The 14,318-nt window shown below is 41.9% G+C and overlaps 2 protein-coding genes across 2 annotated transcripts; one reads left to right on the top strand and one right to left on the bottom strand.

Annotated features, from left to right (window-relative positions):
* Positions 1–1,032: 1,032 nt before the first annotated feature.
* On the bottom strand, positions 1,033–10,883 carry cul4b (cullin 4B). Its single transcript, XM_030110113.1, has 20 exons — positions 9,951–10,883; positions 9,023–9,138; positions 8,751–8,854; positions 8,563–8,632; positions 8,269–8,342; positions 8,011–8,173; positions 7,723–7,812; positions 6,613–6,695; positions 6,462–6,529; positions 6,244–6,362; positions 5,889–6,081; positions 5,688–5,792; positions 5,500–5,610; positions 5,297–5,382; positions 4,732–4,839; positions 4,541–4,654; positions 4,351–4,456; positions 4,092–4,264; positions 3,862–4,014; positions 1,033–2,429 (listed from the first exon to the last, which is right to left on the bottom strand). The coding sequence occupies exons 1-20, from the start codon at positions 10,423–10,425 to the stop codon at positions 2,334–2,336; spliced, it is 2,607 nt and encodes an 868-aa protein (XP_029965973.1). The 5' UTR covers positions 10,426–10,883; the 3' UTR covers positions 1,033–2,333.
* A 776-nt stretch (positions 10,884–11,659) lies between these two features.
* On the top strand, positions 11,660–13,728 carry mcts1 (MCTS1 re-initiation and release factor). Its single transcript, XM_030107028.1, has 6 exons — positions 11,660–11,888; positions 12,664–12,816; positions 12,898–12,995; positions 13,075–13,208; positions 13,315–13,382; positions 13,471–13,728. The coding sequence occupies exons 1-6, from the start codon at positions 11,878–11,880 to the stop codon at positions 13,550–13,552; spliced, it is 546 nt and encodes a 181-aa protein (XP_029962888.1). The 5' UTR covers positions 11,660–11,877; the 3' UTR covers positions 13,553–13,728.
* The last annotated feature ends 590 nt before the right edge of the window (positions 13,729–14,318 follow it).

Genomic DNA, 14,318 nt, shown 5'->3' with positions numbered 1-14,318 from the left:
CGACTTTTCAAGAGTATCTGGTTCAGATATCTGTGGTATGAGGTCAGTTTCAAGCTTATGGTTCAGTTTGAGTCATTGTTGTGTAACCCAAACATTCAAGTTCAAACAGTGTGGTTTAAAAGGTCCAGGTTTGTTTTAATGAGTCCAGCTGTAGTTTAAAGATGAGTCAAATGCAGTATAGCTCCATGGTTCGATGAATCCAGATGTTTCAGGCAACCCAAAGTGTAATTTCAGTAGTCTTGGGATCATTTGATAGGTTTTATGTTAACCATCAGATTTATCAGATTAAAGATGTTGAGTCTTATTCTGGGTCTACTCGTAAATAGCAAGGTATATTTTGAAGATTCACAGTCCAGCTCAGACATTAGGTGTTGGAGAGTCTATCCAGTTCGTACTTCTGGTTAAACCCTTTCACAGGGAAATTGTTTTTCGAAATAGAGGAAATTCCAACTCTCTAGTTAATGAATACTTCAAAGAATTGTTTTCCTTCCGGTACTTCTCATTAAAAAGCACAGCTATGCATTACTTCATTAAACATCTGTCTCCAAATAGGAACACTTTTTCACTGGACGGGAACAGACACTGATCAGATGTTTGGTTGGTCTTGAAGGCAAAACATTCCTCTGGTTCAGTCGACCCATCTCCCTTTATCTTGAACACAATACAGTTTGTCCCACTGAGGGTCCTGGAGCAGATCCCAGCTGTGCGTTACATCCTGACAGATCACCAGAGCAAACACAGAAGAGACAGACAACCGTGCACTCACATCTACGGGCAATTTACCTCAAATGTGATTTTGCACCGTGGGAAGAAACCGTTCCAACAGATTTCAGTACATATGTTCTCTAACTTAATTAAAACGTGTTTTTCATGCAAAGATTCATTCAAACCCACTTTCAAATGTGTGAAACCTTTATTCTATTAGTGAGAATGCAAAAAAAAAAAAAAAAAACAACAAAAAAACAAAAAAGGGGGACGGGACATGTCACCATTTCGTGTAAACTAGCCTTTTGGATAACTACCAAGTTATTTATTCCTCTGTTTAATTTTCTTTTCATACAAATACAATGAGGTGTTGGAGGACAGTGATGTGAAACGAAAGGCCCGACTGAAGCAGTGAGCCTGACAGACTTGTGCAGACGGAGCAAATAGAGCCACAATGAACTCAGTAGGAAAAAACCGACTGTGTTGAACGATAGTGGAAATTACGGCGCTGAAAGTTACATTTCAGAGAGAGACAAAAAAAAAAAAAAAAAAAAAACACAAAATGCCGGGGAAGATAAGAAAAAAATATTTTTTTAACATTTTGAAAATAAAATACAACCAAGAATAAAGTTCAAAAGTTGAGAATAGACTTCTCAAAATAGTTCAACTTCATTCTGAGTGTTTGCTTAAAATGGCAACAAAATTTTTGATTTTTCTTTCACTTCAATTAAAAAAAACAAACAAAAAAAACTTTTTTTTTTTTCCAAATTGTGAGTTATTATTAAAAATATTCTCTTGAATTCTCATTTCCTAATGTGGCCCTAACACTCCATCAGAAATGGACTCGGTGTGTTGTGCTTTTAACAAACAAGGATCAACAAAAAGCGAAGAGGCGAGCTGGCTGTGGGATGGGCTCCATGACGCACGTTCAGAAATGTACAAAGAAAACAAAGAATTGGTAAACTTAGACGTGTACACTTGTACAAGGGAACTGTCCTAGCAGCTTGAATACACCTCAGAGAGAATGAAGTGCTCCGTTTTTGGCACAAACTGCTGTTTACATTTTGCGTGTTCTGACAAAGATGATCTTCAACCTGAAGAAACGAGCATCACTTTCATTTTCTTTTTTTTTTTTTTTTTTTTCGTTCGGTTTTCTGTCCAACATGTGGTACATTTAGATCAGCGTTAGTGGGATGAACAGAAGAAGAAAAGGGTAAAGGAAAAGTGACCAGGTAGCAAAGAGCATGTTGGTTCAAACTATGGACAAAGAAGAATCGAAGTTTGAAAATAAATATTTTTCCCCCGCCATTAATGAAAAAAAAAAAAAAAAAAAAAAAAAAAGGAGCGAACTGAAGGAGATCTGTGTGTCTGCTTTGTCCGAGCTCTCTCAGAAGCACTGAGAAATGAGGACAATATTCTCTTTTCAATGGGCATGCAGTCCACAGGATCACAAGACTCCCCCCTCCCCCCCCTCTGACAAAAACCCTGTGGAGCAGTCGCCATTCGCTTGTCGGTCGCTGGGTTGAAGATGATAATGGTGAACATCCACTGGAGCAAATATATTTAGAGACCGATCGCTCAGAACAGCTTTCATCCTGACGGGACCGTCTGCGGCGCCATTCCTTCCTCTAGGCCACGTAGTTGTACTGGTTGGAGTTCTCCTTGTCGCGCTCCATGTAGTCCCTGTCGATCAGAGACTCTATCCTCTTCTTCAAGTCAGCAGGCTGAAAGGGAGGAGCGCACGGGGAAAGGCAAACGTTAACCCAGGAGCAATATTTCAGCTTTTTTTTTTATTTTATTCTATATAGTTTACAGCTTTATCTGGCACTCCCCTGCCACAACTGATTTTGTGTTTCTCAGTCCCAGCAAGCTTTAAAAGTGTTGCCGCTCTGCTGAGCTTGACGGGGCTCCGTTCATTTAAAGCACACAGGACAGACCGTCTCTCAGGACCTGGACTGAGAGCACGGTTACTCCGTCAGCTAGAGAGAGGATTCTGGATGCACAGCACAATCTTTTTGAAAATCTAAGTGCATGTTTGTTTGTTTTTTCCTCGAGATAAATAGTCTTGATATTTGCATTAACCTCAGCCATTTACACACAAACTCAATCTCACACCCGTGTTTTCTCAGAGAGAAGCACTGTCTTACAGCTGACTTGTGATTGTTTCAGTGTCGATCTTTTAAGCGTTTGTTGATAGTTTCTGAATCTTTGGTGCTGTGAATTATCTCAGTGCTGCTGTTTAGCCTTTTCCAGACAAGTGACCACATTAGGTAACTCCCACATTTCTTCTCGTTTCCTCCAAAGTCACACAGATCAATGAAAGACAATTACAGACTTCAGGAGGAAATGTGTGCATTATAAAATGTCAGAGTTGCAGATTTGATTGCAATTTGATCCAATATAATTTGAGACAATTCTAAAAAATTGATAGAGAACATTTCAGAGTTGTAAAATTTGCGATAGTTCTAGAATGTTTCAGAGTTCTACAACATTCAAAAAATGTTTCACAGAGTTTGTGAGGATTTTAGAATGTCTTGAAATATTCTAGGCAAAATCTTAAAGTGGAAATATTAAATTTCAAGGAGTTAAGCAATAGTATTTTGGAAAAATAACTGACGTGGACGATCAGACAGTTGTGGATCAGTAAAAATTTTGAAAACTGAAATGAACAATGGCACACAACCAGGGAGAATGACACACTGGTTGAAAAGAAAGAGTTTTGTAATTCATCGCAGCCATTTATAATTTCTTCAGCAGTTCTAAGTTCAACTCTATAAATCAACCCATCTTTATCCCTTAAATTATTTTATATAATAGAATTTAATACTATAAAACAGGACTTAACTTCATACTCCTGTCAATGTCTGTACTACTGTTGAACATGTAAATGATTCTCTCACATTTTGCTAAATGTAAGAGAAAAGGATAAACACCCTTGATTATATACCGTAGTCTCATTAGAGCTCAACGATTGATTATGATCTAATAAATCAGATTAAATATTGTTAGAGGCGGTAAAGACAGATCAGGTGATCTAAAAGGGTTTGTTTGCGTTCATGCGGAGCCTCATCTTCCCTTTCATTTCCTGCCACCTCTCTCCTGCCGCAGAGTAATAAAAAGGCGAAAGCTGCAGAAAAAGAGCGTGGCGCTTATCACCTTGACGGGGAACTTGAGCTGGTTGTACACCTCGGACATGAGCAGATTATGGCTCAGCGTCTTCCTCATCTTCATGATCCGCACAATGGCAGCGTCGATCTGGTACTGGCGATCCTGAAAGACTCGTTCTGTGGTGCTGGCCTGCTCCTCCACCTGAAATACACAGCGCCGGTTAAAATAACAACTCCGGTACAACGAAGTTATCGTAATTCCAGAAGCAACAGTCGCACCGTCTCTTTCATCTGGATCTGGTTGATTTTGATCCTGAACAGCTTGTGTTTGAAGTCATCGTTGCAGGAGAACTTGTCCCCGTCCTCCACGTCTTTGCTTTTGGGGATCTTGGTGAGGACCCGTGCTTTTCCGCAGGCGAGCGACTGCAGCGTCCGCCGCAGCTCGCTGTCCTCTGCGGGGCCGAACAGCGTCTCAGATCAGCGGTGCCGCGCAAAAACAAACGTGCCGTCACGCAGAAACAGAGGCGATCATACCAACCTATTCCCGTCGCCAGCTTGATTTCCTCCAGGGTGAACTCCTCTCCTTCGTTGAACATCAGCAGCACAAGCGTTTGGAAGAGCGACACCTGCAGCTCCTTCTTGCCCTTTTAACCAGTGGAAAGCTGGTTAACATCAAGCACAACTTTGAGAAATACACAGCAGGTCAACTTCAGAAAAGACCAACGAACCTCTTTAAACTCAGCTTTTAATACACAGTGTCCTAGTGTTGATTGCCACTGCAGTTTCCTGCCGCTGTGTTTGCCCAGGTAAAACGTCTTGAAGATCTCTTGCAGCCGCACCATCTGGACAAAGAGAACAGAGGTTTACAGAGAAGCACACGAGAGCGATGAAAGCAACGTGATATTTTATCAGCACTAACCTCGGGGGGCAAGTGCACCTCCATGGGCACATAGGTTGGCCAGTAGCCCATCGTCAGGATGTTCACCGTCAGCTCGATGTTTCCAGGGATGTTTTGGCACTGCATATACTGCAGGGACACAGAGACGTGCAGCATCTCTCAGCAGGTATAGCAGTACTGTTAATCCAAAATCATTTCAGTTCTGAGGAAGCATAATTCCTCATTTGATATCCAGTAAAGCGACATTATCATAATCTATAGATACTGACAAGTCCGAATTGGAAAAGGAAATTATTTCTGAAAATATTAACATTTAACTAACTGATAATCTGATATCTCTTTTTCCACACCATTTCAAGTTTCAAAGTCTTTTCCTTTCCAAATTTCAGTATTTCTATAGCTTTCCAAATGCATGATAACCCTCGTATTATGGATTTGTGGTTTAGATAAGAACTGTGAGGATAACTGTTAATTATGCATTCATCCAGCAGGCTCAACTGAACCCTCTGGCAGGCCAGATTGAGCCCACGAGCAACGTTTGACCTCCCTGGACCAATGTGACCTGCCTTCACAGTGTTGTCCTCACCTGTTTAAATTGCACCATGATGTCTTTAGAAAGCTCCATGTCCTTAAACATCCCCTCCAGCTTGCTGGTGAACGCCGCACCACATTCTGAAAACAACCCAACACCGCAAAAGGTCAAAAGCACTCAGTGAAAATGTCCCTCGCTCCGTCGTTTCTTCCATACTGTTCCTGCAAAGGAGTGGCAGACCGCTGAACTGAACTGACCGTGTTTCAGCTTTGACAACATTGATTTTTCGGCGTCCACAGAGGCGCTCTTTCCCACCAGCAACCTTTTAGCCAGATCCTTTTTATAAAAGGCCTCGAAGACGTCTTTACCTGCAACGACAGCGCATTTCCACAATGACGACGGCGGCAAAGACGACAAGCACCAAAGTGAAAGCGACAAATATTACCATAGATGAATCTAAAGATAATCATGATCTTATCCAGCATCTTCTCCAGTTCTTCATCTGTTGCTTCTTTATTTCCTGCCCTCAGTTTTGAATCCACATGTTTTGCTGTCAACAAAAAAATGTCCACATGGATTACGATTGGAAGCCTTCGTATTGACACCGAGGGCGTTTGTGACGGTAGGAAAGGTTGTGTTCACTGACCGATGAGCTCTGCGGGTTTATTTGGCCGTTTGTTGATGAATGTTTCGAAGGCTTCTTTCATGGCATTCACAAATTTCTCGTTTTTCATGAAGCACACGTCAATTATGTGATCCACCTTATCTTTGAAGTCCAGCAACTCCTGCACCATCGTTTTGTCTTTTTCTGGATTGATTACGATCGTGCTCCCAAACGCCTGGATGTTCATTATCGAGAGGACAAAGCAGAAATCTTAGTGCAACACTAGAATCCGTGAAACATCTCAGAGCTCAGCACCGTCCTGCTGGACTGAATTTCCCTCTTGAATATTACTGTGAGGCAAAACGATTCCAAGAATAAATCGACATCAACACCGTACCTTAATGTACTCTATCCAGTGCTGCAGGAGGACCTGAACGCCGCCGCGCACTCGACTGAAGAGCTGGTAGAGAAGAGACAGGTCCTGTATTCGGTTCTCGTCCAGCAGGTGAGTCAGCCCTGCGGGGTTTCCAACAGGCACACGGTCAGAGGTCGCTCTGAAGACGTTCAGCTAAACTGCCGCAGCGCTCTGCGTGTGTGTCTTCTGTCTCTGTGTACCTTTCTGCAGCGTGGCGGTGAGATGTTCACCCAGCAGCTGCTTCTCCACTGTAGCAATGAGAGGTTTTCTGAGAGGAGGGAGAGGAAAGGGTTAGACGGGCGTCTCTGATCAGGGAGATCTGCAAAGTGAACGCTGCGGGCCGACACTCACTGTGTGCTCTGGTCTAAGTATGTGATTACTCTGTCTGCCTCCTCCTCCAGACGCTTGTTGACGTGATGGAGGTATTCTGGTACCTGAAATACAATCCGCGTGACACATTTATTTTCAAGTTTGACAAGACTGCTTTCAGGAAAAACGACTTTTTAAATCATTTGTTACTTTAATTTCTAGTTGTTTAAATAGCGTACAATTCAAGTTGTGGAAAGTTTGGACAATTATTTATATTTTACTGAAGTATTTAGACCTGCCAACCGCAAATGGATTAAATGTAGTTATGTAATATGCTTTGGATTTCATAAATCTAACAAAAACAACTCTGGTCGAACAGGCTTTTACAGTCACAGGCTATAATATGTCTATTTTAGGGGTAAATCTTAATTATGTGGTTTGTTTCCATTAGGTTTGGCTTTATGTACTTTTTTCCTGTTCATAAACTCAGTGAATCTCAGGAAAAAGAAAAAAACAAAATCCCATATTTGGCTTTAAGATCTGCAACATGAAGAGCAAACAGAAGTGTCTACAGCCTTGAGTGAACTCAAACAGAACCAGAGAAAATAAAGAAAACTCTGCTTTGGCATGCAAATCGCGCAGCTGACGGCAACAACATCCATGTTTTATGTACACGTACTTTCATCAAAGATCTCAAAGCTGGTAAGCAAGAAAACTTTCACTAAAACAAGCATCTCTACGGACGTTTCGAATCATTTTGGCTAATTCTCTCTACTTTAAAAATGATTAAATATTGGTTTAGCAGGTTTCTGCAGATGTGTTTGAACACCAAAGTGACATGCCAAGTTATTTTTTTTGTTTCATCCTGCAGAATTAATATTAAAATGTGCAGTGATATTAGATGAGAAATATTCCATCTGCAGCTCCAAAGAAAACGGGTCGAGCTGAAACCTGCACCAGGTTTCTTCTGGCTGCAGACAAAGTTTTTTTTTCTCTCTCTCTCTGCTGTCACTAAGATATGCTCATGTAACTGATGTTATACAATTGTGTGCTTTTCTACATTTTGCTGTCGTTTAGTCATCCAGTCCTTGAACGAAGAAGACGCGACACAAAGAGCAGGACGTGTCCACAGGATCGGGTCAGATAAATCACCTCTCTCTCCTGCATCAGCCTCTGTCCCTCTGCGGCATACAGCCGATTAGTTTCCTCCAGAAAGCGCTGCTCAAAGGAGTCCTGATAAATCTGTCAGTGACAAAAAAAAAAAAGAACACAGGTTTCATTAAAAGCATTCATCAATGAGGGACTGACAGCTCATCACGGTCCCGGAATCGTGATAAACAGAGCGCACTACAGCGACGAGCGCCTTCGGCGTCATCATCAGAAGTCTGGATCGATATTAAGAAGATCATAAAGGGGAAGCGGGGTGGAGAAGAGGGTCACCTGTAGGTCGGAGAGCATACTCAGCAGGCTCCTCAGCAGACTGCGATCTATCGCTTCCCCGTTTCGCTCCCTCTCGATCAGCAGCAGGATCCCGTCGATGGTTTTACTTTGGACTTTCAAATCACTAATGATGTAGAACCTGAACAGCTCCAGACCCATATCCCTGCAGAGCAGAGCAGAGCAGAGCGGCTCATTTAGCACACGTTCCTACGGAAATCAGCCTCGCAGGAGCGTAGAACAGCAGCAGCGATAACTCACCAGATTGATGGCAGCATTGAATTTTGTAAAACATAGGTGCGATCCAAAAATAAAAATATACTCCTAATCATTATCTGTGAAGTAAGAACGAACAGACGAGTTTAGAAACAATCAGAAATTGTCATTTTATACACATTCAGAGTTGTGTTACAGGATAATCTTTTGACTTCAGATTCACCAAAACTGTCTAGAAATGCAACAGTAAATCAATAAAACAGTCAATCTTACGTGAAACTATTTTGTTTGTCAGCGTGTAACAAGTACAGGTGTACTGGTGTCCGGTATAAAACCTACCATTTGTCTGCAGTGATCTTGCCAGCACTTGTCAATTTTCTTCAGGAAAAGCACACTGTCCAGGGCATCCGTGAGAACAAGGCTAAGGAAACAGCTGACTTCAGTTTGAGCATTTCTCTGCATTATGAGGAAGCCCGATCCACGATCAACAAGTGTCTTGGTTTTCTGACTGAAGCCATAAAGGATATTCTCTGAACTGATCGATCTGTGCCTTGATGTGGTCTTCACAAACGGCCCTCAGCTGTTTGTAAAGCTTGGCAGATATCTTATGGGAACAGAGGTTTTCCACAGCCTGACGGGACAGAAGAGAAAAAAAAAAGGCATAAACAACAACTGCTGCATGCACACACACATCATATAAACAGCAACACTTACAGAGAGCACTCATTGACAGAACACACACACACACACACACACTTGGGACAACATTCCTCTGATGACTGAGGGCCTGTTGTGATACCTGATAGAGCTCTTCTAGATTGTACTTGATTGAAGTGCTGTTCTGTATGGCCTCCACCGCCTCCTTCAGCTTCTGCCACGTCTCCTGTGTGTAGTTTTCGGGCAACTTTGGCTTTTCTGCAAAAAAGAAAGAAACCACAACACTCTGTGACAAACAACCACAGGACGGTGGACCTGTCAGGACTCACTGACAGCAGCGCTGAATTAAAGCAAATGTGTAAGGTAATATTTAAAGTAAAGCTGAGTAAATTATAATTATTAAAAAAATAGTCTCCCTTTTCTGATGTCAGTCTGCTTTTAGGTGTCATAGAAGCTCTTGTATCACAGCTGTCAGGGTCAACCACAGACAGTTCAGTAAAAGTTGATTAAGTCTTTCTGATGCAGTTTAAAGACTTTTTGCATTTTGACTTCACACAGTGGATAATTTTAGTTCATTCGTGCATGTTTTATCCAGCTTGCAGTGATGGTTGCTGTTATCGACCACAGCTGACTGAGTGAAGGCAGTTGACAGCTTGGACAAGTTGTCAGTGAATCACAGACTGACATTTACACTAACGGCAATTCACATGTCACCGATTAATATCAAAAGCATGATTTTCGCCTGTGAAAGAGGACATTAAACTCCTGAAAGCTCCGGCAATTTGAGGGTCACAGAAGTCCACCAGTTTATAATCGTGTCAATTTAGTTTATGTAATTTGATGTGACGAATACCCCATGTGTTAAATTGACTTTTCTAGCACAGTTTGACAGGTTTGATGTATTTCTAAGTTCAGTCAAAAGTTTGATTGGAACACCAGGTGATAGATTATCAGATGTAAAGTAGCAGATACTCTTTCCAGCAGTGATCAGGTGGTTTTAAGCTCAGCACTGCTGTCAGTGTGTGTGTTTTGGGGGCTCTGGTGACACGGTTCTGCAGGGTCTCTGGTACCTCTGAAGTTCTTGATGACTAGTTTCTTGGCGGCTCCGGGTTTGCTGTTGGAGAAGGTGCCGGAGGCTGCGGTCTTCGTCAGTCCGTTCGCATGGTGCCCCACGCCACCGGGCAGGAACATGGCTTTGCTTTTGTTATTGGAGCACGAAGCGGCGGCGGCGGCGGCGGCAGCAGCCTCCTCAGCCATCTTCACATCCAGTCCAATGAAATCCACCGAATCCTCGAACCGCAACTTCTTCTGGATGTGCAGCGGCGCGGCGGAGCAGGAGGAGGACGGCGAGGAAGAGGAATTCAGCGTCTTGGGAGGCGAGGAGGAGATCGTGTCACTGGTGTCTTCCCTCTCGGAGCCGTTTATTTTCCTCTTCTTCGGAGATGTGATATTGCCGCTGTCGTTCTTGACATCAGTAGCCGCGGGTCTAGCCTCCTGGGTTGGCGGTGGTGGGGGATTAGGGGAAGATAAACCTGTTGGAAACATGAAAAAACGGGAATACTAATTCTTAGCAGCCAGTCTTCTGATCGGAAACTTCCAGGCTCGCCGGGGAAGATCTCGGTGTCCGGGAGCGTTTTTCTGTTTGAACACGGACAGGTCCGAGTCGAGGGCTTTATCCAGGGGCAAACACACAAGAAATGTGCAAACTACACAGCAGCACTTGGGAGCGAGCCTGCTCTCTTTCTTGTTATTGCTGGCAGAGGAAGAAAGATGGTCGGCTATTGCTTCCTCTTTTCGCCTCTCTTGTCCAGGCTCGTCGTGTGGTCGTCCGGAGGGAGCGGGTGTTTGTAAAATGCGTTACTGGGATTTATTTCACCTTAGAAATGTGGCGACGGGACAGAAGGGCTAGCATCGTAGTGAAACATCAGTCGGTAAACGCGGGCGAAAAAACCCCAAAACAAAATCCGCTCGCAAAAGCTAGTCAGTGACCCCACCGGAAGTACTTTGTACAAAAGTACTTTTTGCCCAAGCGTGTTTTTTCCAGCACGTTGAGCACCGATGTGGCCACAAGATGTCGCTATGGTAACTCTAACGTCATGGCATTCGCCCTGACGTCACTTCCGTACACACACCCACACACACATACAGGATGAAACATGCGTGCAGATTTGATAAATGTCACCCCGTGCTGTATTATCTTGGATTAGTAAATATGTCAGTGAATCAGTGAATATCATACCTTCCTAATAAATCTGTGATTAGGTACTGCCTGGCTGTAAAATTGTTTTGGCAGAGTTTATGTGAGGCCATATTGAAAAGAATATAACCTTTTCTATAGTCTGGAATGCATTGTTTGGTCTATTTGATAACCGTATGCCAAAAAGCAATTAGTAACTTCCCTGATAAATGTTTTATTTCTAGTGTGAGACATCTGCAAAAAAAAGCTATGTTTATGGGTTTTTTTTAACAAGTTCAAGTTCACGTTTTCTTTCCTCCTGTTCACCTTTTATCCTTGTATTGTTATTATTCATTTAATGCAATTTGTACTGTTGTCCTGTTGACAACGTCTTGTTATGAATTATGATTTTTATTATCAAATGTTGAAATCTATGCTCATACTGTCTTGCATATAACGACTGCCTTTCACCACATATATTCTTGTCTGTACAAAAAAGAAGATAAATCCATTTTTAGGACAAAAACTAAACATTTTTGAGTGAGCTTGGACCGTCTCGACAGAGCAGGATGAGTCACTGTGGTTACCTAGGTGACAGAGGAAAGGAAGTTCGGACCTGCCGTACAGCGTCAGAAACTGTCGTAGAATGACGCTCAGACTGCTGGCCCTGCACTGCCGAACAGGCGTGGATCTGCTGTAGCATTTCTTTCATAAATGAACTGTAATATCTTTGATATCTTTTTGTTTCTGGCATCTGATCCGACGCTGTGAATTTGGACAAGATTTGACACACTTGACGGCGGCAACGGTCTCCAGCGAGGATGTTTAAAAAGTGAGATGTTGGTTATTATGAAGTGTTGTAGCATTAGCTAGCAGCTCGGTGAGGAAGCGACTGTTTAGCCCTCCCAAGAATCCTAAATCATCATTTAATGAGACAGGCAGACAAAATGTTCACTACTTTTCTGTTCTTGATATAGCTACTGTTTTTGTGTAGTTAGCACTATTACAGAAAAAAAAGACTTTGCGTTGATTACTGCGTGATGAGATGAAATCTCAAGTCATAGCACTAGTTTTAATGTTATTTCTATGAATAATTGCGAAGTGTCAAACTTGATATCATTAACATTTTACATTTCAATGATACTATAGTAAAATTATACAACTGTAATAAAAAAAAAAACCCCAACGTGATTTGGAATTGAAAGCTATCTAGATTAGGCTTATTTTTGTTTAAGGAATATGTACATTTATTTAAAAGAGCAAATGAGTTTCTCTTCAACATTGTTGTAAATAGTTTTAATTGAGAATTTAGAGTTAGTATGTCACATAAAATCACAGAATAAATCAAATCTGATTTTTTTTGTCCCCATTTTGGGCTTGTAAATGACTGTCAGGCAACTTTGAAACAATATTTCAACTGTTGTCATATGCTTATTTTTTTCAATTATGAAAAAAATATCTCTCTCCTAAAATGTGACCAGGTTTTTTTTTGAGTTGGTGTCAACTCACGTTTCCTTTCTGCAGTTTTTAATTCAAAACCGTTTAAATGTGAGGGTGAAAAAATCTTTTGCCATTTACAGCACTCTGACGTGAGATTTGCATTTCAGATTTGACGAAAAGGAAAATGTGTCCAACTGCATCCAACTGAAAACATCAGTGATCAAAGGCATCAAAAATCAGCTCCTGGAACAGTTTCCTGACATCGAGTCATGGCTCAATCACATAATGCCCAAAAAGGACCCGGTGAAGATCGTCAGATGGTATGGTTGAAATTTCCTCTGCAGTCCTTATATTGTGCTTGTTGTAGATTCCCCTGATTGATTTTATTTCTCTTCCTCCAGCCATGAACACATTGAAATCCTGACAGTCAATGGAGAGCTGCTTTTTTTCAGACAGAGAGAAGGACCATTCTACCCAACCCTCAGACTGCTGCATAAATGTGGGTACAAGTCTCCAAAATGATGGCTGCGTTTGAACTTCCTCTTGCTGATAAGGTTATATTACCTGTTTCTTTACAGATCCTTTCATTCTTCCACACCAGCAAGTAGACAAAGGGGCCATTAAATTTGTCTTGAGTGGAGCGAACATCATGTGCCCGGGGCTGACGTCACCGGGCGCCAAACTCTACCCGGCCGAGGCTGACACAGTAGTTGTATCCTTCTGTACATGCTTACATGATGCTGAACAAACAGTTTTGGAAAAATATGATGTAAAAAGTGACACTTCCTCTTTATTTTGTCCTTAATATATTGCTAAAGGCCATAATGGCTGAGGGAAAACAACATGCACTTTGTGTTGGAGTGATGAAGATGTCTGCAGAGAGCATGTAAGACTGAATCTTATTCCACCAATGCCAGTCCACCACTGTTCTTCCTGGTGCGCCGTCTGAATCTGTCTTTGTGTTTCGCAAACAGAGAAAAAGTCAACAAGGGAATTGGAATTGAGAACGTTCACTATCTGAATGACGGACTGTGGCACATGAAGACGTATAAATGATGAAACACCAGCTGCACCAAAACCACCTCTCGGAGAACATGGGGAGCTCTTGACAGCACGGAGGTCTGAGCTGCCAGTCAACTGTTTACACGTCCAAACGCCGCTGTGTAACCTGCTGGGGGCTTCGAATTGACCATTGTTAGGCACAAATAAATGAAAAATCTTGCTTTAAACCATCAAGTAACTTGTTATTTTTGTATTTGGCTGCGATTAAACCTATATTGCTTAAAAAGTATGTACTTCATGGTGAGCATACCAGATTTTTTTTAAAGCATATGTCCGTAATTGACTCACTGGATGTGCACGTGTGTCTGCACAGCAATTAGTGTCAGGATGGCACACAATAAGCCGTAGGACCTGTTCGTCTGCTCATGCGACATGAAATCTTTTCATCTTAAATTGAATCTTCTTATCTTCTGTTTACAGATACATTTCATTACTACTGTCTAACAGTCCGACAATAAATCCCATGTGCACAAATGCGACAATGTTTTTTTTTTTACCCCCCCCCCAGTTTACCTCAATCATATTGGTCAAAACAATGTACCTGAGTTACCTGTGAGAATAACTAATCTGACAGTAACAATTTAGGGGACAATTTTGAAGTCCTTAGTATTAATATACTAAATAACACATTTTCTCTAAAATTCAAAATATTCAGAGCTTAGTGTAAAGTTCCAATATAGCATGGGTACCTAGACATAATTTGGAAGAAATGTTTGTCAAACGGCAACACCTCTAATCACTCAACACTGTGCCACTACAG

The sequence above is a fragment of the Salarias fasciatus genome, chromosome 2 (genome assembly GCF_902148845.1).
Source record: "Salarias fasciatus chromosome 2, fSalaFa1.1, whole genome shotgun sequence".
In the NCBI taxonomy this organism is placed as follows: Eukaryota; Metazoa; Chordata; class Actinopteri; order Blenniiformes; family Blenniidae; genus Salarias; species Salarias fasciatus.
Note: the sequence above shows the minus strand (reverse complement) of the source record. Positions and strands in the feature narration are given on the sequence as shown.

What these genes read in the sequence shown, in the direction of transcription:
- cul4b (XM_030110113.1), bottom strand. Translation starts at nt 10,425, where the DNA reads ATGTTTCCAACAGGTTTATCTTCCCCTAATCCCCCACCACCGCCAACC. An exon ending in AGTCATCAAGAACTTCAGAG is followed by an intron (nt 9,139 to 9,950) that starts GTACCAGAGACC and finishes TCTTTTTTGCAG; the next exon opens with AAAAGCCAAAGTTGCCCGAA. An exon ending in TCAATGCTGCCATCAATCTG is followed by an intron (nt 8,174 to 8,268) that starts GTGAGTTATCGC and finishes TCTGCTCTGCAG; the next exon opens with GGATATGGGTCTGGAGCTGT.
- mcts1 (XM_030107028.1), top strand. An exon ending in CCGGTGAAGATCGTCAGATG is followed by an intron (nt 12,817 to 12,897) that starts GTATGGTTGAAA and finishes CTCTTCCTCCAG; the next exon opens with CCATGAACACATTGAAATCC. An exon ending in CCGAGGCTGACACAGTAGTT is followed by an intron (nt 13,209 to 13,314) that starts GTATCCTTCTGT and finishes ATATTGCTAAAG; the next exon opens with GCCATAATGGCTGAGGGAAA.